The sequence below is a fragment of the Giraffa tippelskirchi genome, chromosome 11 (assembly GCF_054371585.1).
Source record: "Giraffa tippelskirchi isolate mGirTip1 chromosome 11, T2T-mGirTip1v1.2.pri, whole genome shotgun sequence".
In the NCBI taxonomy this organism is placed as follows: Eukaryota; Metazoa; Chordata; class Mammalia; order Artiodactyla; family Giraffidae; genus Giraffa; species Giraffa tippelskirchi.
In genome coordinates this window covers 114,239,134-114,262,219 of record NC_137285.1, presented here as the reverse complement: position 1 = coordinate 114,262,219, position 23,086 = coordinate 114,239,134, and the positions used below count along the sequence as shown (strand labels likewise).

At 46.1% G+C, this 23,086-nt stretch overlaps 1 protein-coding gene across 12 annotated transcripts in view; it reads left to right on the top strand.

The window, feature by feature from the left end:
- The window catches only part of TEAD1 (TEA domain transcription factor 1), a 267,595-nt gene that overhangs the window by 200,356 nt on the left and 44,153 nt on the right, over positions 1–23,086 (top strand). For 9 of the 12 annotated variants that reach the window (XM_081543108.1, XM_081543102.1, XM_081543109.1 and 6 more), the window contains 5 exons: positions 5,148–5,282; positions 6,361–6,407; positions 7,301–7,362; positions 8,367–8,491; positions 22,750–22,923. In XM_081543108.1, coding sequence (XP_081399234.1) covers positions 5,148–5,282; positions 6,361–6,407; positions 7,301–7,362; positions 8,367–8,491; positions 22,750–22,923 — 543 coding nt within the window. Of the gene's footprint in view, positions 1–4,364; positions 4,377–5,147; positions 5,283–6,360; positions 6,408–7,300; positions 7,363–8,366; positions 8,492–22,749; positions 22,924–23,086 lie in introns of all 12 variants that reach the window. The other 3 variants (XM_081543105.1, XM_081543101.1, XM_081543106.1) reach the window with 1 other exon arrangement.

Below are 23,086 nucleotides of genomic sequence, written 5' to 3'. Positions count from 1 at the left end.
GGCTAGAAAAATTCAAGTGCCCTCCATCCTTTCTCCAAAACCATCATAGACTCTTGTGATGTTTATCTGCTCAGGAGCAACTGCTAATAATTGCAGAGGTCATGTGAATCCACATAGTGTAAGATTAGAAACAACATCTGTAAAATTACTTCTTAGGAAAGTATTCTATTTTGTCTTCTTCTGAAAAAGTGATTTTCAAGCAAATTGCTATCTTTCTTCTCATGTACTGTATTTTTATACTGCTGAGAGAAGTATATTTGGAGAAAAACATTTAATATCTCTCAGAAGGTTTTGAATCCAAAGTCTTTTTTCTTTTTGATCGTACATGTTTTTCCTGATATATTGGTGGACTTTCATATGAATACATTAGATTGGAGTCCTTAATTCTGAAATGATGGCCCCTGGATAAGCAGGAGTGTGTTCATTCAGACTTCATATACAGTCACTATAATATTGTACATGTAAGCAGGTGCCGTTTTATATTATCTTTAAAATTAGTTTATAGCTAATGCCTAAACATTATGAGATAATTGATTCGCCAGAAAAATCCCAAGCTGAGAAAACAGAGGGGAGACACGGGTCCCCAACTTTCCAGACTGGTTCATAAAATATCCTTGAGTTTGCAGAGCACATCAGTTCAGCCATGTGCATCTGTGGTAGGTTGCCTTCCCGTCATGGTTATTACACGAAGACATTTTCCAAACATTGTGTACATTTCAACCATAGGAAGGAGGCAGTCAGCTGAACCCAGAGTTGTAGTGGCAGCCTTGCTCTGCTTCATGAAATATGAAAATCTGTTTACTTAGTAACAATAACAGTTTGAAAGGCTTCAGGCTGAGGAGTTTATGTCTGCCACTGCCTGCTGGATCCCCCGTGGTAGAGGTAGGGAGGCTGCTGACAGTGCGGAGTGCCAGGAATGGGGCAGGAAGAGAGTTGAGTGGGGACCGAGACGTGCACCCCGCCTTGGAGTGATTCCTGTGCCTTCACTCTCAGGTCACATAGGCCGTTTGTTCTTAGCACTCCATCAACAGACTGAGACCCATAGTTCCTGTTCCATAAATAATTCCCACATTTCAGGTTGTGGGCTTGAGTTAGGATTTGGTTGGATAAGGGAGATCTGCCTTTTCTTTCCCCACTTCTGCTTTTTGTGGCCTCATTCTTTACAGTCTTAGAAACAGAGTGGCTTAAAATCAGCAAAAAGGAGTCAGTGTGAAGTTGTCCAAGCTTTTTCCTAGGGCATATTTTTTTTTCATGCATGCTTATACATACACATGCATACACTCTGTATTTCCTGTAATCTAAGACATCATAGATTATAACTCAGTATTGACTTAATCACGATTTTTTAAGATAAAACAATGTGTTCATCCCTTGTAAATCCCTTCACATCTCAGAAACGTTAGTGTGAAAACATCTTAGAATAAAATTAATGCAGTATACAAATATCACATGTATCTTTGACTTTACTTAAGCTACTGTTGTTTGGATAGATTAACAACCCCACCCTCTTTATTCTGGGAGTAAGTGTTGGTTGATAGAGTGCAATGTTTAAAAGTCCAAGATATTAGACCAGAATGATGCAGGAAAGTCATTTACTCAGGTCTGACACTGAGAGTTATAATTTCTCCAAAGCCAGGCATGTATCTCTAGGCTGAAAATGACAGTTTAGAGATCCTTCTATTGAAATCTCCCAGCTCAGTGTCCTTCTGTGCTCCCATTTCAGGATAAGTAGATCTACAGCCAGGCTCTCCGTTCTGATTTCCAGACATCCCTGGTGGTGCTTATTATCTGCACAGTTGCTTTAGATTTTAAACAAAAAATTTTAATCCTCTTAATTTTCCAATGTATATCATAGATAGAGGGGAGATGTTATAAAATGAAATGAGTACTCAGAATGTCAGCACTACAAAAAGTAGGAAATCACTGGTATAGACATTTTAGTCCATTTGTAGAAAATTGCCTATTCTCAAATAGGTAGGTCAAGTGCAGAAAGAACCTCTACTTGAGATAAAATTTCCTCTCTGCACTTGGCTTTCTCTCTATTAGGACAGGCACTGAGAGCTGCCTAAATTTTAACATCCTGCTGTCTTTTCACTAGTGGTTTTCTGGCTATATGTATTAGGACATATTTGCTTATACTAGAAGTCAGACTCATAGCTACAAATACTTTTAGAACCAGAAGTCCTTTAGAAAATAAAGTGCAACTCTTTCCTTCATAGATGAAGAAAATTAGAGTGTTAAGTGATTTGCACAAGGTAATACAACCCATTAATGTCAGGTGGAGGGCAGGTTTGAGACCAGGTCTCCAGACTCCCCAGCAGGTATGCCTTTTACTGACAGAGAGCAGGTTGGTGTACTCAAAGCAATAGATTTGCTCTCCTGCTTTTGAACTTCTGTTTTCATTTGGGTACCTGGTGGAATGCTGGGTAATAAGAGAGTCAAATCTGACTTTATTTAACAAAAGACTGTATTCTGAAACGTTCTGAAGCTTTGTGACCTAAACAGTAAAGGTGATGACTTTTCTCCTTTCCTCATTGACTGATTTTCCTGTTAAAAAAGTATCAAACTTTTATGAACATTTTGAAGAACTTTTCCATCAGCCTAGCATAGGGAAACATCTCAGGCAACTTCTAACAGTGTAAGAGTGGGTTATGAAGATGTAGAGACTTATCCACATTTGGACCTGGACTTGATGGTTCCTGGTCACTCCACCCAAGTGTACACAACTGCCCCTGTCATCAGCATTTCATAAACAGAACTCTCAGGTTTGAATGCACCCCCCACCCATGACATAGTTTTGGAATAGAACCCACAGCTCTTTCCACAGGGTTGGCATCAGCCAGGCAGAAAAGAAACCTGGGCTGCTGTTTTCTCAGCTACCCCTACCTGGGCCCTGGAGAGATTGTAAGTCTTGTGGCTCATTGGGAAAGGCACCTGGGGTTATACCTGGGCCATTCCTTCAGTTTCAGAAATCACCTTGAGAGTATTTGATAACCCCTTACTGGGGGTTAAATGACTTGGGGGCTGGAGTCCAAAGTAACCATCCAAAGAGAAATCCATAAGCTTGTATTGATGTCAAGATGCTCTTGACAGAGAAGGAAGTAAGTGTGACTGAGCCAGGTTTCCTATTTATTATATCTGGGTACCCTCTGAGAGGGTGGCCAGGCAGGGGAACTGCAGGACCAGCTGTGGGTAGACTGATGAGCACTGAGGTCTCCTGTGTCGGGCTAGTTTGGCTGTAGGGCATTTATACACACATAGTCAGTTTATCATAGAATTCTACTGACTTCTAAATTTGCCTCTTTTCCCCCGGCATCTCATTGTCTGAAATGTTTCAGGCCTTAAAAAATAAGTTGCCAGAAGAATCTAGCTTTAGGTTAGAAATTTCAGCAGATTAGCAAATGGAGCTTCAATTTGAAGAAATGCCATCTGACCAGAGGCAGCAAGGGCATCACTTCAGTCCTTGGGGCCCAGTAGTCCTGCAGGCACCCAGGACCCTCGTGGTGTCACTCAGCTGCTGCAGTGCCCTGACCGTGGGTATTCCTGAATAGCTGTTAGATGAGGCTCATTTTTCAGTTTAGAGCCAGAGAAATGTATAAAGTATAAAATTTTATGCAAGTGTTAGGCCTTTTTTCTAAGGGTTAATATACTCCTTTGAACATTCACGTGGTGTTCCTGGTAGTTACGGGGCAAAGTGGTGTCTATGCCTTGGGACCACCTGATTGATCTTCTTGGAACCCTCTAGTTCTTGTCCTTGTAGGCTTTGATTTTTCTCCCTCCTCCTCTTCGCCTTCCTTTGGCACCTCAGCATGTTTATTCATCACCTTTGGGTAAATCTGTAAACACTGAAGCCACCTCTCAGCTGGTACCCAGTGTCTTAGCCTGAAGCTCCCCTTGACCTTCACTCTCTGTCTGAACTCTGAATGGCAGCTGTGGCGAGTGCTCTTTCTACTTTGATGTCACCATTTTGCCCCTGCTTTGATGGGGTCTGGGCCCAGTGTGTAGGGTGTATAGACCTCCTGCAAGCATCCAGGAGCCTCAACAGGTTCACTGAGTGTGAAGCCCTGCCCCCACTGTCAGGGTGTGTCACACACCAGGGGCCTGACCATTTTTCCATCTGTCCTGGGGAAGCCTCAGAATCAACTCAGAGGAGCTGGGAGTTGGGGTTGTTGGTAACTGTCCTTCTAGATAGTTACCCGGGTCATGCATTTCTCCTAAAATGTCGGGGGGAGGGGATAAACCTACACTCCTACACATTTTATTGTACTGTGTGTTTGTGTACATGTATATTTTTTAACTAAGAAGAAAAATAACCCTGCCTTTGTACGCAATCCTTTTAACAAATTGTTTATTGTTGTATCCAGGTAACAAGCATGGTAAGTATTTTCACCAAATTGAGTATTCTGTACTTGAGCTGTGCTTGGCAGACTTTTTGGCGAGCTGTGTGTTACCAGCCTTGGCTTTCCTAGAAAAGACCCTTTTAGGAAAAGGAGAAACCACGTCCCTTGTAGAACCCCCTGCGTCCTTGGCTACAGAAAGAACCCGCCTAGCCTTCGACCCCGGTGGGGATACCTGAGAAAGCATGCCCCCCGCCAGCATGCTGCTTGGCCCCATCCCGGCCCCGCCGCCCCGCTGCTTCTGAGCCCCTCACCAGGTGTCTGCCAGGGCTCCCCAGCCGCACACAGACGGGCCTCCCAGCACTGTGGATGGTCCCACTCCAGATCCACGACCGTGCCTCTTCTCTCGCCCTCCTCCCATCTGTGTGCTTCAAAGCAGGGCCTTTTTTTTTCCCTTGTTTCTTTGAGTCTGTTAAGTAATTGGAGACATCTCCTTTTGGAAGCTGGAAAAATAAATACATTGTCCACTCTCCTCAGAGGCTTCCCATTCTGTTGGAAAATGCATTAAAAAATAAAGTTTTTTTTTTTTTTTTTAATCTTGCTACTGGGTGTTCTCAGTAAACGGTCAGAGTTGCAGTAGGTTGAGGCCGTTTTAGCCTCCTGGCTGTGTTTATTTGTCCATGCATGTTTGCTTCTCCAGCCTCTTCTGTGGCTCTGTATTTCAGTCCCCGTGCTCGTGGCCGTGCCTGTTTAAGCCGCCTGGTAGCCGTGCGTTGTGTATTAAGTCTGTGTGTCACTGTCACCTTCAAGGATCAGACCGCGAAGGATAAGGCCCTGCAGCACATGGCCGCCATGTCATCAGCCCAGATCGTCTCGGCCACTGCCATTCACAACAAGCTGGGGCTGCCTGGGATCCCACGCCCCACCTTCCCAGGGGCGCCGGGGGTAAGTCATGAACTGGATCCGGTAGTGACGGTCCCTGAGCACATGGAGCCGACATGGCCAAGCATGAAACCATCTACCTGGCACTTCCTCTTAATTGTGTCAGGTGTAAGAGAAGGGAAGGACCACCTTGTGGTGCCCTGATGCTGGGTGCAAAATGGTGAAAAAAGCAGGGGGCTAGGGAGAGGGGGAGAGAGAGGGAGAGGATAGGGGGGATCTTAGTCCCTGAAGACATGGAATTAAGTATCACTTTACAGCACCATTCTAGGTTGTGATCTGCCTCTCCATTTCTATCATTTTATTCCTGGCCCTTAGTCTCTATTCCTGTATCCTTGGGGTCACTTTATGGCAACTAGCCTCTAAAGAGACAAAAGTATTCTATATTACTATTTTCATTTTGCACCTGCCAAAGGCTGAGAAGCTTAATGTTGTGGTCTCATTTAATCCTCACAGTAATCTTAAATGCCTCTTACTGTTACTGCCATTTTACAGATGAGCAAACTGAAGTTAATTAGTAACAAAACAAGAGTTTGGGTAACTTGATCACAATCACATGGAGAGCCATGTTGGGACTCAAACCCAAGGCTGTCTATATCGCTTTACATCTACTGCCTCTCCAGGAGGCTGTTGGCAGGCACTAGGGCCTAGCAAAGCCCACAGCAAAGGAGGTGTCTGCACTGCTACTCGGAGCTCCTGGTTCTGAGTTGTGTCCTCTCCCCAGGCTGTGAGCTGTGGAGGCAGAATGTCATGTAGGAAGCGTTGCAGAATGGAGGGAGGAGAGGAAGGGTGGGCGGGCACATAGATGAAGCAGTCAGACGAAATATTTATGAACCCTCTGTAATGTACCCAGATTCCTATTGGGTATCAAGTGAACTCTTGAAGAGCTGGTGCCTGCCCTCAGGGAGATTACCATCTTCTGCGGGACAGCAACCTGCGGTATCTGCATTTAGGCTATGTCACTTTGCAGCTGGCAGATGATCTGCACCCCCTGTGTTTAGCAGGGATTGGAGTGCATAGACATCCTGAACAGTGCTTTGAGGTGAACTCCTAACCCTGAAGCTCTTTGCATTTTGCCTTCCAGTTCTGGCCAGGAATGATACAAACAGGACAGCCTGGATCTTCACAAGAGTAAGTCTGAGGAGGGGCTGGCACTGACAACCAGGGACTGGTCATAGCCCACCCCGGGTTGAGGTTTCCTGGCACCAGACTGCCTGGGATCTTGGCAGGGGAAGGGAGATTTAACCTGAGATCACCGATATCACCCCCCACTGTTAACTCCTGAGGCCAGTAGCAGGAAAGAGATGCTCAGATTTGGGAGACATGTAAAGACCTCACTCCCACCTTCAGTATTAGTGGTCCTGCAGCTGGCAACAGGAGGAGGGTCTCCGTCCTTTCATGGCTTTGAAGGGGCAGAGCCTGGGGTCCTCCTGAGAGAGGACAGTGAAGGTGATCCTATAGTTCATTTTCTTCTGGCTTTCCCTGTAGCGGTAGAAGCTAATAGAAAATACAACTGATGCTTTGAGAGCATGGGAGGTGAGCTCAGTAAGCTGGAAGGCAAGGACAGATTGGGGATAAAAGCAGAAAGGAACCTCCTCTTATATATTCTCAAAGAAAATGTAGCTGTTTGGTCTAGAGAAAGAGAGCCTGAAACATGTCCCAAACCTTGCCTGCCCATGATGACTGCTGACCTCGGTCTCTGCAGGGACCAGAAGCAAGGTTCAGAGGTAGATGCCACAGTGCGTGCAAGACAGGCTGACATCTGCCCAACCCGTACCATGGAGCTGACGTGAAGCTTGGTGGTTTGGTCCTCAGCACCCAGCCGGCCCCTCTCATTTGCACAGCACAGCTGGGTCTCCATCTTGGTAGAGCTCTGCCTGGGCTGTGCTACCACCTGCAGATAGGGAAGCTTACAGTGCGGAGGACCCCAGGTGGGTCCCTAGCCCTGGGAAGCCAAGGCCAGACCTAGGAAGTAGCTGCTGCTACAATCATGGTTTCTGACTCTCTCTGTCCTCTGTCTCCAGCGTCAAGCCCTTCGTGCAGCAGGCCTACCCCATCCAGCCAGCAGTCACAGCCCCCATTCCAGGTGAGTTTCTGGGGGAACCCTCTTACTTTGTTCTCCAGCCACACACCCTCCCTCCCTTGCAGGGCCATGGACACCCCTTTCTGGCCACCACCCTCCTTAAGGCAGGGTTAGCCCAACGCTCAGGGGGGTCACTGGACCCTCCCAGGTCCTGCTGTGCCTCAGTCATCTCTAGAGAGCTTTTCTGATGGGCTTTAAAAAAAAAAAATAGGAAGCCTGATCACTTTCACTCAGGGCCCTGGGTCATCCTTGAAAGGAGAAGTTGCTCTGGTTCCTTCCTCCTCATAAACAGGCCACATTGGGCAATCTCAGTCTTGCGGGCAGACAGTTTTATTTACTGTTTCTTAGAGAAGTGTATTTCAATTCCGCGTACCCTTTCTTTAAAGGAGTGCTTACATGGAAGCCCAGCTAGAAAACATGCATCCAGCCAGCCTACCTGCCTGCCTCCCAACACACACACACACACACGCACACTCTCTCTCTCTCTTCATTTTAAGCTCCCAGACTGCAATGCAATCACACGTTGCCCTCTGCTCCAGCACCATGGAGCATCCCAGGAGAACATTCCACAGTGCTGGTGACTGCAGTCTTACTTAGGAAAGGAGATGGAAGAGCACAGGGAGTGCCCACATCCTTGTCTCGCAAGAGCGCTTTCCTCTCTCACAGGAGCCAGCATCCACTTCCACCCTTCATCTTCCTTGCCGTGGTCCCCAGCGAGGCCCCTTTGCCCCCGATTAGGTGTCCTTACCCCCAGCCCTTAACCTGGGCTGGCACCAGCTTTGGGAAGAACCACCTGCATTGTGCTTCTCCAGTTGGCCATGCCTCTGGGCTCCTCTGCCAGAACCCACCACTGCTGGCTTAGCTCCACCCCTGGACTTGGGTGGACGGACCTGTTAGCTTTTCTCCTGGGTGGTCCATTTTGTAGGCCCCTGCCCTAGGGGTGGCCTGAGACCAGATGATGGGAGGCAAGGAGCTGGGTTTAAGGTAACGATTGATCGGTATTTCAGGGTTTGAACCTGCGTCAGCCCCAGCTCCCTCGGTCCCGGCCTGGCAGGGCCGCTCCATTGGCACAACCAAACTTCGCCTGGTCGAATTCTCAGCTTTCCTTGAACAGCAGCGAGACCCAGACTCGGTGAGTGTGCTCACAGTTGGGTGCCTTGACCCTGGGCTTTGCTCCTTTTTTCCTGCCTTTGGGCCTGACGGATCAGTTACCCTGAGTGAAAGCAGACCTGGGTAAGGAGGGCCGAGCAGCCCTCCAATGAAGTAAAAAGGTATTTCTATTGACAAATATGTAAAACTTTAGAGCTAAATGGTTATAGATGCTCTGGACTGCAAACTCCAGAAATTATTAAAGCAGAAGAACAAGACCTTAACAGGCTCTTGCATTTAAAGACCCTGACACTGGGAAAGAATGAGGATAGGAGGAGGAGGGGACGACAGAGGATGAGACGGTTGGATGGCATCACCAATTCAATAGACATGAGTTTGAGCAAACCCAGGGAGATAGTGAAGGACAGAGAAGCCTGGCATGCTACAGTCCACAGGGTCACAAAGAGTCGGATATGACTGAGTGACTGAACAACAACAACATTTTTTGAGCCCTGACCTGTGGCTGGTATTGTGCAAGGTGATTACTAGATATCATCACATTTTACTCTTAAACAACCCCATAAGGGTAGGTGCTGTCTAATACATGAGAAAACAGAGAGGTTAAGTAATTTCTGTATAGTCACACAGTATCTGATGGATTAGAGATTCAAATTTATGTCTTTAAAACTCAAGCCTAAACTCAAGCCTATTTAGCCATTATTCATACTTCTTTTCAAAGCTGTGTTTTCTCAAGACTGCAAATTCTTAGCTTCTGAAGGAGAAGTAACAGGGTAGTACTTTAGCAGTTTGACATAGAATACGATGCATCTTAATACCATAAATATCCATTAAGTTAGCATCTGGACCCTATTTGTCATTTTTCTTCCTTCCCTTCTCCCCACCCCATCTAGTGCCCGTCCTCCTACTGTCCGCAGCTGGGCCCACCATTTCCCCTACATATGTGAGCCTCCCTTCTTTCCACCCGACAAGCCCAAGACCCTTTCTTCACTCCCACTCCTTGGCTGTGAGTACGAGCATTGCATCTGTGCGTGGGTGAGCCCAAGGCAAAAATGGAAGGAATCATGAGTTTGTCTTCGGGATCTTTACCAACTCCTTTCCATATTCTCTACCTCACCCCACCCGGCTGATCTTGGCGGCTACCAAAAGTACACAGGGGCCACACTTTCTGTGTGTCTGCTTCCTTGCTGTCATTCTGTTACCAGGAGAAAGCATCACGAATGAGTTCATCATCTGTTGTAAATAACTTGGATGTGAACAACAGGAGGTGACCTCTCCCTGAAGCGTTTGTGCTTTGGCTCAGTGGAAAGCCTCTGAGGGTAGGACAGGAAGACGCCACGAATAGAGGGGTTTCCACCAGCCATCACCCGAGTGGACACTCAGGAATCCACATGTGGCCCCCTGACACTTCTGCCTATGAACTGTGAATGCTGGTAGAAAAATAGAGTCTGCTCCAAAATTAGGATACAATGAAGAAACAGAGGTAGTCATTGGGCCCTTCGAGGCAGGCAAAGGAAAAGGAGAGTATTGAGAATAGGGGAGAGAAGACCAGCCTCCTGGGTCACTCTTCACAAGTGTCTGAATGGCTTTACCAGAAGGGTGATGGTGAGAGCCTAAATCCTTGTCTGTGGGAGCATTGAAATAAACACCCAAGAAGATGACCTTTGCGACTCTTTGCTTCCTCCTCTTTCAGGGAAGTGTAGACGTTTCTTTGGCTGAAGGCTGGGCTTTGGCTCAGTTCACGCTTCTACTCTGAGTAACTCACGTTTGTATGACACCTCTCTGCTCACAGAGTACCTTGTCATTGGTTATGTCATTTTTTCCTCCAAGTGCTAGTGGAGTAGATTTTGTTTTACCCATTTTACAGGTGAAGAAACTGAGGCTGAGACACATTAAAAGATGTAGAATATTTAGCCAGTGGGCAGGAGGACCTGGAGCCCAGATCTTCTGTTTCAGTATACTCTTTCACTTCTGTAAACCACCACCAGTGGTGAAGGTCTTGAATTGTGTGTTCAGTCTGTACTCTTGGGTGAGCGAACCTGTTTACTTGTAAACATTTCTTTTTTAGAAATAGAACTCCAAGACACTGGGAAGCAAAAGTCCCAAGATGTTAGTTGTTATCCTTGTTAAAAGACTCAATATAATGTTTTATCACAAAAAATTTTTTTCATTTGAAATGATATCACTTATATGTGGAAGAAAAAATGATACGAATGAACTTATTTACAAAACAGAAACAGACTCAGACTGAAAACAAACTTGTGGTTACCAAAGGGGAAAGGTCAATGCAGGGGTGGGGGATAAACTAGGAAGTTGGAATTAGCAGATACAAGCTACTATATATATAATAGATAAATAACAAGGATCTACTCTATAGCAAAAGGAACTCTACTCAATATTCTATAATAACCTATATGGGAAAAGACTGAAAAAAGAATAGATACAAGTATGTGTGTAACTGAATCACTTTGTTGTATACCTGAAATTAACACAATACTGTAAATCAACTATACTCCAATATAAAATAAAAATGTTTAAAAGTTAAAAAAGAAAAGAAGCTTATGAAGCACCCTCATGGTAACTGTCCTCCTCAGTTATGGACCTACGGGACCAGAATACCCATTTCCCCTTTTCTCGTTGTTAGTGGTAATTGGGCTCCACCCTGTGCATTGTTGAGAGGTTCCTTTTGTCCATCCTATAAACAGTTATGAGCACCCATGTGTTCAGGGTGCTGTACCAAGAAGGGGCCTTCTGGTGCTGCCCAGCCCACCAGCAACTCTGCTCTGGTGGAGGCTGACGTCTAGTGGGTGAGGCAGTCATCCCCCATAGGGTCACTGGGAAGTGTGATGGCTAGGGGTGCTGTGAGTGGACAGGAAACTGGGCAGGCTTTGTGGAGGAAGCAGCCCTTATGCAAAGAGGTAGAGGATCCATATGGGCCGGGAAGAGTAAGGAAGAAGAGCATTCCAGAGGCGAAGACTCTGGTGCAGATAAAGCAGGAGGTGAAAGCTAGTGAATAGTTTAGAAAGGCAGGACCCACCAAGCCCTTGGAGTAGTGTCCAGATATGTGTGTTTCATGTACATTCAGAATTAAGAGTCTGGCTGGTTCAACTAGAGTAGACCTTTTACTGATGAATGAAAGGCTTAACTCTTTAAAACTCCAACACATGACTTCAGTGGTGACAATGATGATAAATGTGGTTAACTAGAGAGTGCATTTCCAGAATAGCTGGGACAAAGGGTGTCACCCTGGACCAGCAAACTAGGTTCTCCTCCTCCTGGCTTTGTTGCTCCTCAGGTGTGCATTCCTGCCTTGTGTCCTCCTGGGGGACCATATGGACAGAGAAGGTTCAGACCTGGCCACAGCCATTGATAGTGACCGCTCCAAGCCTCTTCTGTAGAAAGAACTAGAATTCCCTACCTCTTAGGGCTGTGATATGGATGGAAAAAAATCACACTGTACCACACTCATTATTTCATTTGTTTGGTCTTTGCCAGCACTACCCATAGCCCTTTGATTCCAGTGAGCCTGAGCTATTACAGAGACATAAGGGGAGATGTGTGTACATGTCTGTGTGCAGACAGAGATCTGCAGGATCCAAAGTCAAATTTGTTTAGGACCCATAACTATTGATCACTTTGTTGGCTTCCTTATCAAATTAACTTGCTTAATGTTTGATGTTAAATTTTAAGGATAGCATATTTGTATTTGTTTAAATAAAGGTACCAGCTGAATTTATTTTAGACAGCTCTGAAAGTTTGAGAACCAACGAAACCATTCCCATACTACACATTTTTTCAGTGTGACCTTGGACCTCAAGGGCCTTTACATGTTCATTGTAACAGCACCTTATGTTTGCAAAATAAAGCATATATTATATAGTTTGAGAAGCTGGTGCTTAGAAGACTTGTCAGAATGCTTTAAAAAGTCTTGTGAATTCTCTTCCATTTCAATTAGCTGTCTCTCTTAGTCCCAGCTATTCTGGAAATTCACTCTTCAGTTTACCACATGTATCACCACTGCCAACACTGAAGATTCTTCACAGCTCTCCCACCCCTATCAGTAGTCATACTGGTGATGGCCTGCACGATGCATTGTCTTACCCAGCCCTGTGACATAGACTGCCCAGTGTTCAACCAACAGCTGGCATTGGAAATGGGATTCAGAGCTAGATGTGTTGATTCCAGTAACCAAAACTTGTTGAGTTCATTTGCATCTGATGAGTACCTGTAGCCAGCCAGATTCTACAAGAAGCCAAGGGAAGACTAATCCAGGGGATGAGCGCCCCCTGCTGGCTCTGCATCATCTGTAAACCAGACATTGCCCCTGAGTCAGTGGTTGTTTATATTGGTGGAGAACCAGCAAGTCAGTCCCTCTGTTACCTTTAGCTCCACTAGAACCTAAGAGAAAAACAGCAGAGGGTGAAGAAAGGAAGATCTAAAAAACAAAGACTATTTTGGAAGTGGTTATAATGCACACTTTCTACAGGATTTCAGTGTTGCGTATCAAAGGACTTTCAGAGTTAAGTGCAACACACTTTCTACAGGATTTCAGTGTTGCATATCAAAGGACTTTCAGAGTTAAGTGCAACATCTTCCACCTAGGGTGGACTCTTTTAAAAGGGCCTCCTCACCTGTCATCAGGGCCCAGTTCCTGGAGACCGACTTTGACAGCTGCTGCTTCAGAGAGATGAAAACCTGGCCTTCGTGGGCTGTAAGCCGAATCCCGAGTGTGCATGAGGACTGGTTTTCCTGCTAAAGCCTAGTTTTGAAAGTTTGAAGTTTTAGTCACTCAGTCATGTCCGACTCTTTGTGAGCCCACGGACTGTAGCCCACCAGGCTCCTCTGTCCATGGAATTCTCCAAGCAAGAATACTGGACTAGGTTGCCATTTCCTTCTCCAGGGGATCTTCCCAACCTAGGGATTGAACCTGGGTCTCCTGCGTTGCTGGAGGATTCTTTACCGTCTGAGCCACTAGGGAAAACCTTGTGGGCTCCCTCTAGCCACCCTCTGGGGCAGAGCAGGTTCCTCCAGCTGCCCGGCAGCTCAGCTACATCTTGCAGGCAAAAGTAGTGTGTTTAATGTCAATCGTGATCTCAGAAGAGAGTGTGCGAGGAGTTCAGTTAGATAGGAGTTACACAGCCAGAGAAGGGCTTTGGAATGGAGAGGGTGGGGTAGGAGATTGCTCTCTTTAGATTTTGAAGAAGCACTGCCTTGGGGAAGAAGCAAAGTTCTGTCATGTGGTCACAGGAACAGACCTGAGCAGAGAGCGCACACCTCAGCTCACTTAGGGAAAACCTCCCTGAGTAACAGCCGTCAGGGTGACTTCCAGCTCTTGCTGACCTATGTCTTGAGCATCGCGTGCCGAGCATTTGACCCAGGTACTCTTCTTACGTCCAGTCTCTCAGTAACAAAACGGAAGCTCGGGAACATTAAGGTACACTATCAAGTTCCACCACCAGGAGGAGGCTGAACCAAAGTTTGGTTCCACTTTGTATTCTTAACCATGTCACTGTATTTTTGAAGAAATTAAAAATTACTCAAATGCAAAAACAGATGCTCTTCAAAGTCTCGAGCTCCTCAAGCCCAGGCTGGATGCAGCAGGGCCCTTCACCCTGGCACAGCCAGTGAAAGAAGGTGATCAGGATCTTTCTTTGGAGAAAGAAAGTAAGGACACTTGACTTAGCTCCACAGGAGGAGAGAATCCCTGAATGGTGGACGATGGCAGGTCCTCAACCGGAAGGCGAGGAGTTTTGCGGTCTGGAGTGACCTGTTCCCTAATCTTTAATGCTAAATGAATGGAACAGCAGAAAAGCCTGGGACTTCCTGGACATGGGGAGTGAGTAAGCAGTCTTCACAGCACAAGGGGGCCCAAGTTCTCTCCTCTGGAGGAGCCTTGCCCTCAAGTTCTACAAATACATTCTGCCGACAACATGATTCTTTTCCATATGGGCAGCTGGTTAAATGTGGGCCCAAAGATGATTTCATATTTTTCTTGCTTCTTTCAAAGGCCTAAAGTCACAGATCAACTCAATTTCTTTGTCAGATCTCACAGATGCTGACTTTGGTTTGGAAAATGTGACCAGGGCAACTCAGAAGATAGGACATTGGTGAGGCCAGTGGCAGAAAGAAGAGTTGGGTGGCTTGTGTGGGGATTTGACCAGAGAGGTGAGATCAGAAGCAGAGTTTATTAGATTCTAGGTTTTGGGCCGGAAGGATCCTTTCCTATATGCTGGGTTGAGTGGAAGATGGCAGGTTTTCTCTGGAGGAGCTTCCAAGCCCTGCAATGCTTGCTAAGGCAGTCGCTGCCCCTCAGAGCAGGGTCATGTGTTCATGGGCAGATTTGGTTTCTGGTCCTTCAGAAAGGAGGCTCTTTCTCTCCCCTAGTTCATGGTTTGTGTATGGATCTCATTAATGATTAACCTGCCTACTAGCATCTGTGTTGCTCCCTAAGGCTCAGACAGAACTGTCATGTTTACTGTTTCATTTGACCTTCCCATTGACCCATGAGATAAGCAGGCCAGGTGTCATCCCTGTGTGCAGATGAGGCTGGCCCAGATAGGTTAAGCAACTTGCCTCAGGCCACACACAGCTCAGAAATAGCAGAGCCTGGATTCCAACCCATGTTCTTAATGTATGCACCACGTGCTTTTAATAAATGGTCTGAGAGCACATCTGCCCTTCCCAGTCTACAGAGGAAGACTGCAGCGGGTCTGATGGTTGGCTGTGCCCTGTTTATGCTTTTCCCCGCTTTTTCTCCTATGTTTTACCAAGCATTGCCTTCCACTAGGACATAGGAGATGGAGGGTTCTGTGGTGCTGGAAGTGACAGGTCACTGTGGTGAGTGTGGCCTTTCCCACCCCAGCCTGCATGACTGCGCGCTCTCCCGTCAGCTTGCCCATGCCAGTCGCACCCTCTCGTAGAAAAGATGGGTGGTTTGCTGTCCATGTCTGAGCTTCTCTGGACACTCACCTCTTTATTCATTACCATTTGGGGATGAGGCAATTGAAAGCATCTGGAGAGCTGGGTTTTATAGGCGTTTCCCAGAGGCCCAGCCAGGCTCCCTTTGCTTTCCTTGGCAGGTCAGCACCCCACCCGCGGCCTTCCTGGTCACAGTCCCTGCACTCAGCCAGTGGGCTTTCACAGCTGCACTTGTGTGTGGAAGACTCCCTTCTAAGAAATCAGCAGCCGCTCTGTGGAGATGGTGCTGGAGTGGGGAGGTGCGGGTGAGCTGGTGATCCTGGGGTGAGATCCAGGAAGGAAGGACTTATTTGTTCCTTGTCTCTTGTTTCCAGTGATGTTTCTTTCTGGGAAGAGCACAGGGAGGAGAGCGACCAGCACCTCAGGGCCAAGTAGCTGGACCAGGGCTGGTGCCTCTGAGCAGTAGCTGAGGAGAGAGCCTTCTGGACCGTGAGCAAGCCCCCCAGCCCTCCTACCCCAACGGGCGCCATAGATGCAGGTCGCTTCCCTTGGCTTGGTCTTGCAGCCACTCCCTGCCTCTGTAGGGCCCGGGGGTCATCGCGGTTTGCCCAGGCTGCTCTGGGGAGTGTCTGAGCAGACTGTCCAGGTAGGAACATAACAGGAAGCAAATGTAGGTGATTTGTCCTTGTCCTGTTTCAACTGGTACATTAGCATCCCTTGACATGAGTTATTTGTCTTGGTTTCTTTAAATTCCAAAGTGGATTATAATTTTTCTCCTGGTATTATTTGACTGCAAGTCATTTTTTAAGGTTTTACAGCATTCTTCAAATACTTGGAATTTTTGGAACAAGTTTAGGGGAACACTGCCATCTTCAGGTCAAACTGTGTAGTGCAGTGCTGGGGCGTGTCCATGGGAGCCTCTCAAATGCCAAGGGCCAGCAGATTCTTAGGGCTTTACCTTTCCTTTTGCAGAAAAAAGTGAACTACCTCATCAGCGGGCTCTGGATTAGAATGTATTAGCAGCTCTTTGGGGAAAAAAAAAGAGAGAGAGAGAGAAAAGGAAATTAAACCCTGGTGGCCATTCTGGGAGTTGTTTGTTCTGGTTTGTCTCATCCGCAGTAATGGGCAACCTCACAGGCTGCCCCAGCCCCACTTGCCAGGACAGACTTTGCATTTTTCACTGGGAGAAATTCAGGGGCCAGATCCCTCAAGGCCTTGCATGCATGTCACCTGCACCCCAGCCACCCTACAGTACAGGACCTAATACAGTCAGAGGAACAGCCATAATTTCAGATAATCTCACCCTGAGTACAGAAGCATCATGACTATTGGGGGAAATAATAATAGCAACAATAATAATAATGACGAATTACATGCTTGGTACAGCGTTGTGGATTTTCCATGTGTGATCTCCTTTAAGCCTTGTGACACTCCTTCGAGGTAGATACTATTATTATCCCTGGATTATGGATGTGGAGAGGGCTGGAAGCGCCCCTCCCAGATGACTCAGCTAGGAAGCAGGGCGGGCGCCAGGATTCAGACCCAGGCCCTGTCTGACTCTGGTGCTTGAGTCTGGTGTTTGGCCCTCCACCCCCCTGCCCCCGGCAACTTCCCTCAGCAGCAGAGAGAAGGAGAGGCAGAGACCAGGAAGGAAAGTGACCTCTTAGAACCACCTTAGAGGAGGGGGAACAGCCTTTGTTAATCCCCCAGGGTGGCTAAATAACCCTTTGCAAGTCATTCTGTGGAGATTTTAGGATTACATTTACCTTTGTCACTGTTTACAACTGCTGTGAAGAATAACTGGAGGGATTATAGCAATCAAAAAAGAAAATGAACGTTTCCCCAAGCTGAAATAGGAATCTGTGCATTAGATTTGTGGCGGTGTGGCTGAGCTGGGGTCGTCTCTGTCTAGTGGGGTTTGTCCCCCGTGCAATGTCAGTCTTTCCGGTGAACCCTGCAGGCAGACAAGGGTCCAAGCTGCTGCTCTGTCATCCTGTGTCTTGAGCTGGAGGAAGGCTCTGATCTCACCCTCGTTTTGGGTCCAGGGAGCTTGCGGCCAACTAGAATAAACATCCTGGAGCACGGCGCTGGGTGTTTTTGTTTCCCTTTATAGTTCTTTCCTCACGAAACTCCATGATGGTTCGAGATAGCTTTGGATTGGCTGCTTATTTAATTTAATAAAGTAATAGATGTGCTTCATGTGTAAGCCCAATCAAACCCCAGGCATGGCCTGTAAGGAAAAGCAGCTGTACCCTGCCCACCCTGCTCCATCTCCCACTCCCCGCCTCCTCCCAGTCTTCCTTAGGACAGCTGCCTGCAACCTTTCAGCCCTTGCTTTGTATATTCGCTCCATATTTCTAAGCAACCTACTTACACTACCTATCTCAGTCCACGATTTGAGTCCTTATCTGTTGACTTCTTACTGTGGAAGACCAGGGCTTAACCCTCTGAATTTAGCACATGACCCCTCTAACATCCATCCCCACCCCTCCAATATGGTTATTTCACAATTTTAGGTTTAGCACTTAGTATTTTTATTATGAAGGTCATTTTCTTGATTCTAAAACTTGTTTTTCCTAAGGTTTGTCATTGCCTTTGTTTGTTCGGTTTGTATATACCTACACAGATTCATCCCCCAGAATTCTCAAACTCTTCTCCAGATGGTCGGCTAAGTCAGGGACTCCCTCTCTAGCCCCTTTAGGAGCCGTCCAGCTTCCAGGCCCTTGTCCACCCTGGACTGGCTGTTGTCCAGGTCAGAAGCCCAGCTGTGGTCCAGCAGGTTACCACTTCTGTGCTGCCGCTTCATCTCCCTCTTTTTTGTTTTACTCCCTCATTTCATAAGAACATATTCTCCTGTTGCTATCTGAGGATAGTTGTGAGGAAGGACAATTTTCTGAAACCTGACAAATCTGAGAGTGTGTTCTGTTCTCACATGTGATGGATAACTTGGTTTTCATCTTAAGCTTATGAACCTTTGTTCACATTTCCAAGGTAAATTCCACATATGTTCTCCTTGTTAATGAATAACACTATATGTTCAGTGCTGGAGAATGCAGACATCCATATAAAAAGATCAGGTAAGTGCTGACAAAAGTCATTTGATGTACAGAAAAGGGAATGTTGACTGTCCTTATCCCAATCTTTGCTATAGAAATCTTTGAGAACATATGTTTAATGGATGGCCAATGGTTCTGACTGCAGAGGCAAAAAAGTGGCTCCATACAGGTTCTTTGAGGAGACACGCTGTTTGTACTGTTAGTTCATGGATTCCCTGTGTGCCTGGTACATAATTGTCTTTAGGTGTGTGAAAGGTCACACACCTTTTAGGTGTGAAATCCAGAAAGAAATATGCAGAGTGAGTACCTTTTCTGTTGCTGTATTGATATGTTGATAATCAGCATGTCTGCTGAGCACATGAGAGACTTCCTTGTAATTGAACAAGCCAGTGTTAACCTCTACTTTGGATGTCAAGGAAATTTAGTCTTAGACTTTGATAGATGTAACTCATTGACACTCGCCCTGTTTCTGCTTGTACATTCCCCCACACACTTGGGATTGTTGGTTGTTGTTATTGTTGTTGTTTGTATAAATATTTGTTTTCTGCCACATAGAATAGAACTGCTCTTTTTTGGTTTTGTGTTCCATCGTTAGTTTTGGGAAAACCATCACTGCTGGAAAGAAAACGGGATTTATTTGGGAAGAAGGGAGAGAAGTGAGGTTCTACCCTAACCTTTTTCCCTTAGAAGGAGATCTGGCAGGATGGGAGGTAAGGCCTCACCAGATAGTTTTCAGGGTTTTAATTTTGTTTAAATTTGAACCCAAACATATCAGATAGATGTCTTCTTTTCATCCTTCTAGGTGTGGGGGCAGAGGGATTCCTCACCTGGCCAGGTTGAATTAAGGAGAGAGGGATGTCTGTTTGTTCCACTGCTGCGGCCTCCAGGACGCCTTCTTTAGTCCTTTGTATTCTTAGAAACAAAGTCACTTCTTGGCAGGAGTAAAGCCACTCAAATGCCAACAGTCAGGGTTTGGTTTCAAGTCACCAGCCTTGGAGAGGCAGTGCCCGATTTCCTTTGGCAAAGACAGCCTGCCCGTTCTCAGTTCATTTCAGCGACTTGGACACAGAGGTAACTTCCTCAGAATAGAAACCTTTGAAGGCTCTATCTGATGCATCTGTGAGTCATTATGTGTGTCCCAAATTGTAATTTCACTTCTCAGAATTTGGAAAACGCTATTCAGTTTTTTTTCTTTTTTTCTCAAATCAACTTTCATAAAAAGTAGATCTGAGTTAGAAGGATCTAGGCATTTATATATTCTCCTGGAGACAGTGCAGTTGATGTGTGCAGCAAATGCATGGGCTGTGGCATGGATGGATCCAAGTTTTCTTCTTAAATTCAGGACTATTCCTGGATGTGTGACCTCAGGCAAATCTGTTCATCTCTGAGCTTCTATTTTCTCATCTGTGAAAATGACTTTAATAAAACCCACCTACAGTACCGTTGTGAGGCAAGGATTATCCGAGGTCACATATATCGAAAGCACATTGTACAAACACTGAACAGACACGGCTCCCTTTCTTCCTGCAGGCATAGGTAAGAGGCCCTCACTCCAGCCGCTAGTAATGAGTGGGCCATAATCAAGGATCTGAACAGTCATGCAGCTACACAACTTGCTCCCAGCTCTTGGCTTATTTGTGTTTATTTTTTTGTTTGCTAGGCAGGAGGGATAGCTAAGGCAGGAAAGTTCTTTTGCTTCTACCCCAGGATCTAGTTAATCTCGCATAATAAACCGCCACAACAGTAGTCTTAGCAGCTACGATTTACTGAACGCTTCTTGTATGCCAGGCCCTATGCTAGAACCCCCTCTGCGCATCATTTCCTTTAATCTTCCAACCTGTTCAATATGACGGTCATAGATCCCCATTGTACACAGGAGAAAACTGAGATTTCAGGTCCTTGTCTGGTTCTAGAGTCCTTTTGCACTCAGCATGTTGATTTTCAGATATACTTCCTTGATATACTGAGCAATATACTCAGTTGCTCAAGCATGGCCTACTCTTTGTGACCTCATGGACTATAGCCTGCCATGAAATTTTCCAGGCAAGAATACTGGAGTGGGCCCACCAAAGAATGGTAAATTTTACCCTCCTTTCACTTTCCTGATCTCTGACCCCTGGATACAAGTTATCCAAGTTTTGTGACCAAACAAGTTTGGAAAACTTTAGGCTCTAGAAAGTTGAGCAGTGTTTCTCTACCATCGTGCTTTTAACCTGTTATATTCACTGTGAACCTCAAAGCAGAGAGGTTTTATGAGAAATAATAGTAGCTAACATTTACTGAGTGTCTACTCTTTGTTGAATGGAGGTGCTCAGTAAGCCTTAATATGCAATACCTCATTGGGAATCCCTGCAGCACCCTTGAGAGGTCGACACCATCACTGTCCCCATGCAGAGGCTGGGAAGACTTACCCAATGTCATGGCTGATTGGTGATAACACAGCGTTTTGGGCTGGAGCAGACTGAACCCAAACCTGTCTCTTAGCCAGCACACAGGCTGCTTGTACAGTGTGTACACTTTTTCGTACAAAAGAAGCTTGGAGCAGCCTTCTTTTACTTGGGACTTCTCATTCCCTATGAGAATATAAGAATATTCCCTATGGGAATAAGAAAGCCTTCCTCAGTGATCAGTGCAAAGAAATAGAGGAAAACAATAGAATGGGAAAGACTAAACATCTCTTCAAGAAAATCAGAGATACCAAGGGAAAGATAGGCACAATAAAAGACAGAAATGGTATGGACCTAACAGAAGCAGAAGATGTTAAAAAGAGGTGGCAAGAATATCCAGAAGAACCATGCAAAAGAGATCTTCATGACCCAGATAACCACAGTGGTGTGATCACTCACCTAGAGCCAGACATCCTGGAATGCAAAGTCAAGTGGGCCTATTGGGAGAATGGTAACATGGATTTCTCTTATGAACCCCATTAGGTTCTGAGCTCCCAGGAACCACTGCATGCCAGATGTCTTGGTGTCAGATTAGGCTGGTCTTACTGCCTATTCAGTAGAAGAGGCAGGCATGAGGGGTCTGGAGTATAGGGTCTAGGCCAGTAGTTCTCCAACTTGGCTGTGTGTTGGAATTCATCAAGGGAGTATTAAGAATAACTGATGCCTGGCCTCATTCTCAGAGATGCCAGTTTAGCCTGGGTGGGACCCTGGCTTTGATGATTTTAAATGTTCCTTGGTGATTCTGCTGTAGCCTGGTTGAAAGCCAGTTGTTTGCCACACTCCTTTGTGGTCCAGTTTACCCTGTCTTAGGAGAAGGCAATGGCACCCCACTCCAATACTCTTGCCTGGAAAATCCCATGGATGGAGGAGCCTGGTAGGCTACAGTCCATAGGGTCGCTAAGAGTTGGACACGACTGAGCGACTTCACTTTCACTTTTCCCTTTCATGCACCAGAGAAGGAAATGGCAACCCACTCCAGTATTCTTGCCTGGAGAATCCCAGGGACAGTGGAGCCTGGTGGGCTGCCGTCTGTGGGGTCACACAGAGTCGGACACGACTGAAGCGACTTAGCAGCAGCAGCAGCAGTTACCCTGTCTTATACCAAAGCAAGGAGAAGAAAAGATGTTCATTTATTAGTTAAATGACCTGAGAGGGTTTTGAGTTGTTTCATTCACTTTTTGTGGATGAGCAACTGGTATTCTTTTTTTATTGACCCCGTATAGCCTTGCACCGTGAGTCCTCTCCATGATCTATACCCATGACTATAGCTTTGCACTGACATTCACATACTGACCAGCCCTTATGCAGAAGTGCTAGATTGGTCACTAAAGGGACACATGAGAAAGACACTCAGCTCTCTTATTCCTGCTGGAAGAAGTAAGTGGGTACTGTTGCTCAGAGTACTGCATTCTTGCTGTTGCTAAGGGAACTGGAGCGACAAGTGCATTCTGGGTGATGGCATCAGCTGAACCACCCATACTTCTTATTGGGCTTTCACTGTAAATAATGTGCTCCAAAAACAGTCACTGTCATTTTCAGTTGATCAGGTGAAACTGGGTAATGGAATTGTTTCTAGGTTTGGTAACTGGGTCACAAGTCATTTCCTACTGTAACTACAAAAAGACTTTTTTAGGCATTTGGGAAGAGTATATGCCCTTGTCAATAATAGACAATGATTGTTTTAACCCTGAGCTGTAATGACTTTTCTAAATATCATCATCTTTTCAAAGGCACGGACCTGAGGCTCTTGAAGGTGGAACTCCAGGATTTCGAGACCACCACTCTTTATGCAGCTCGAGATGGTTGTGTCCCAGGTTGACCAAAGGGTTTGTAATGGGAATGTTTCTGTTGGTTTCTTGCAGTACAACAAACACCTCTTCGTGCACATTGGGCACGCCAACCATTCTTACAGTGACCCATTGCTCGAATCAGTGGACATTCGTCAGATTTATGACAAATTTCCTGAAAAGAAAGGTGGCTTAAAGGAACTGTTTGGAAAGGGCCCTCAAAATGCCTTCTTCCTCGTAAAATTCTGGGTGAGTAAGACCTTGCTGTTATTTCAGTCGTTTTTGTCTGAATGGTCTCGTCCTACACCCGAGGGCAGAGTTGCAGTGGTTATGGGTTCCCATTGTCTGATCTGCACAATCGCCAGAGGATCACACACTAGCGCTGTGGGCGTCCTCACGCAGCCCACGTGGC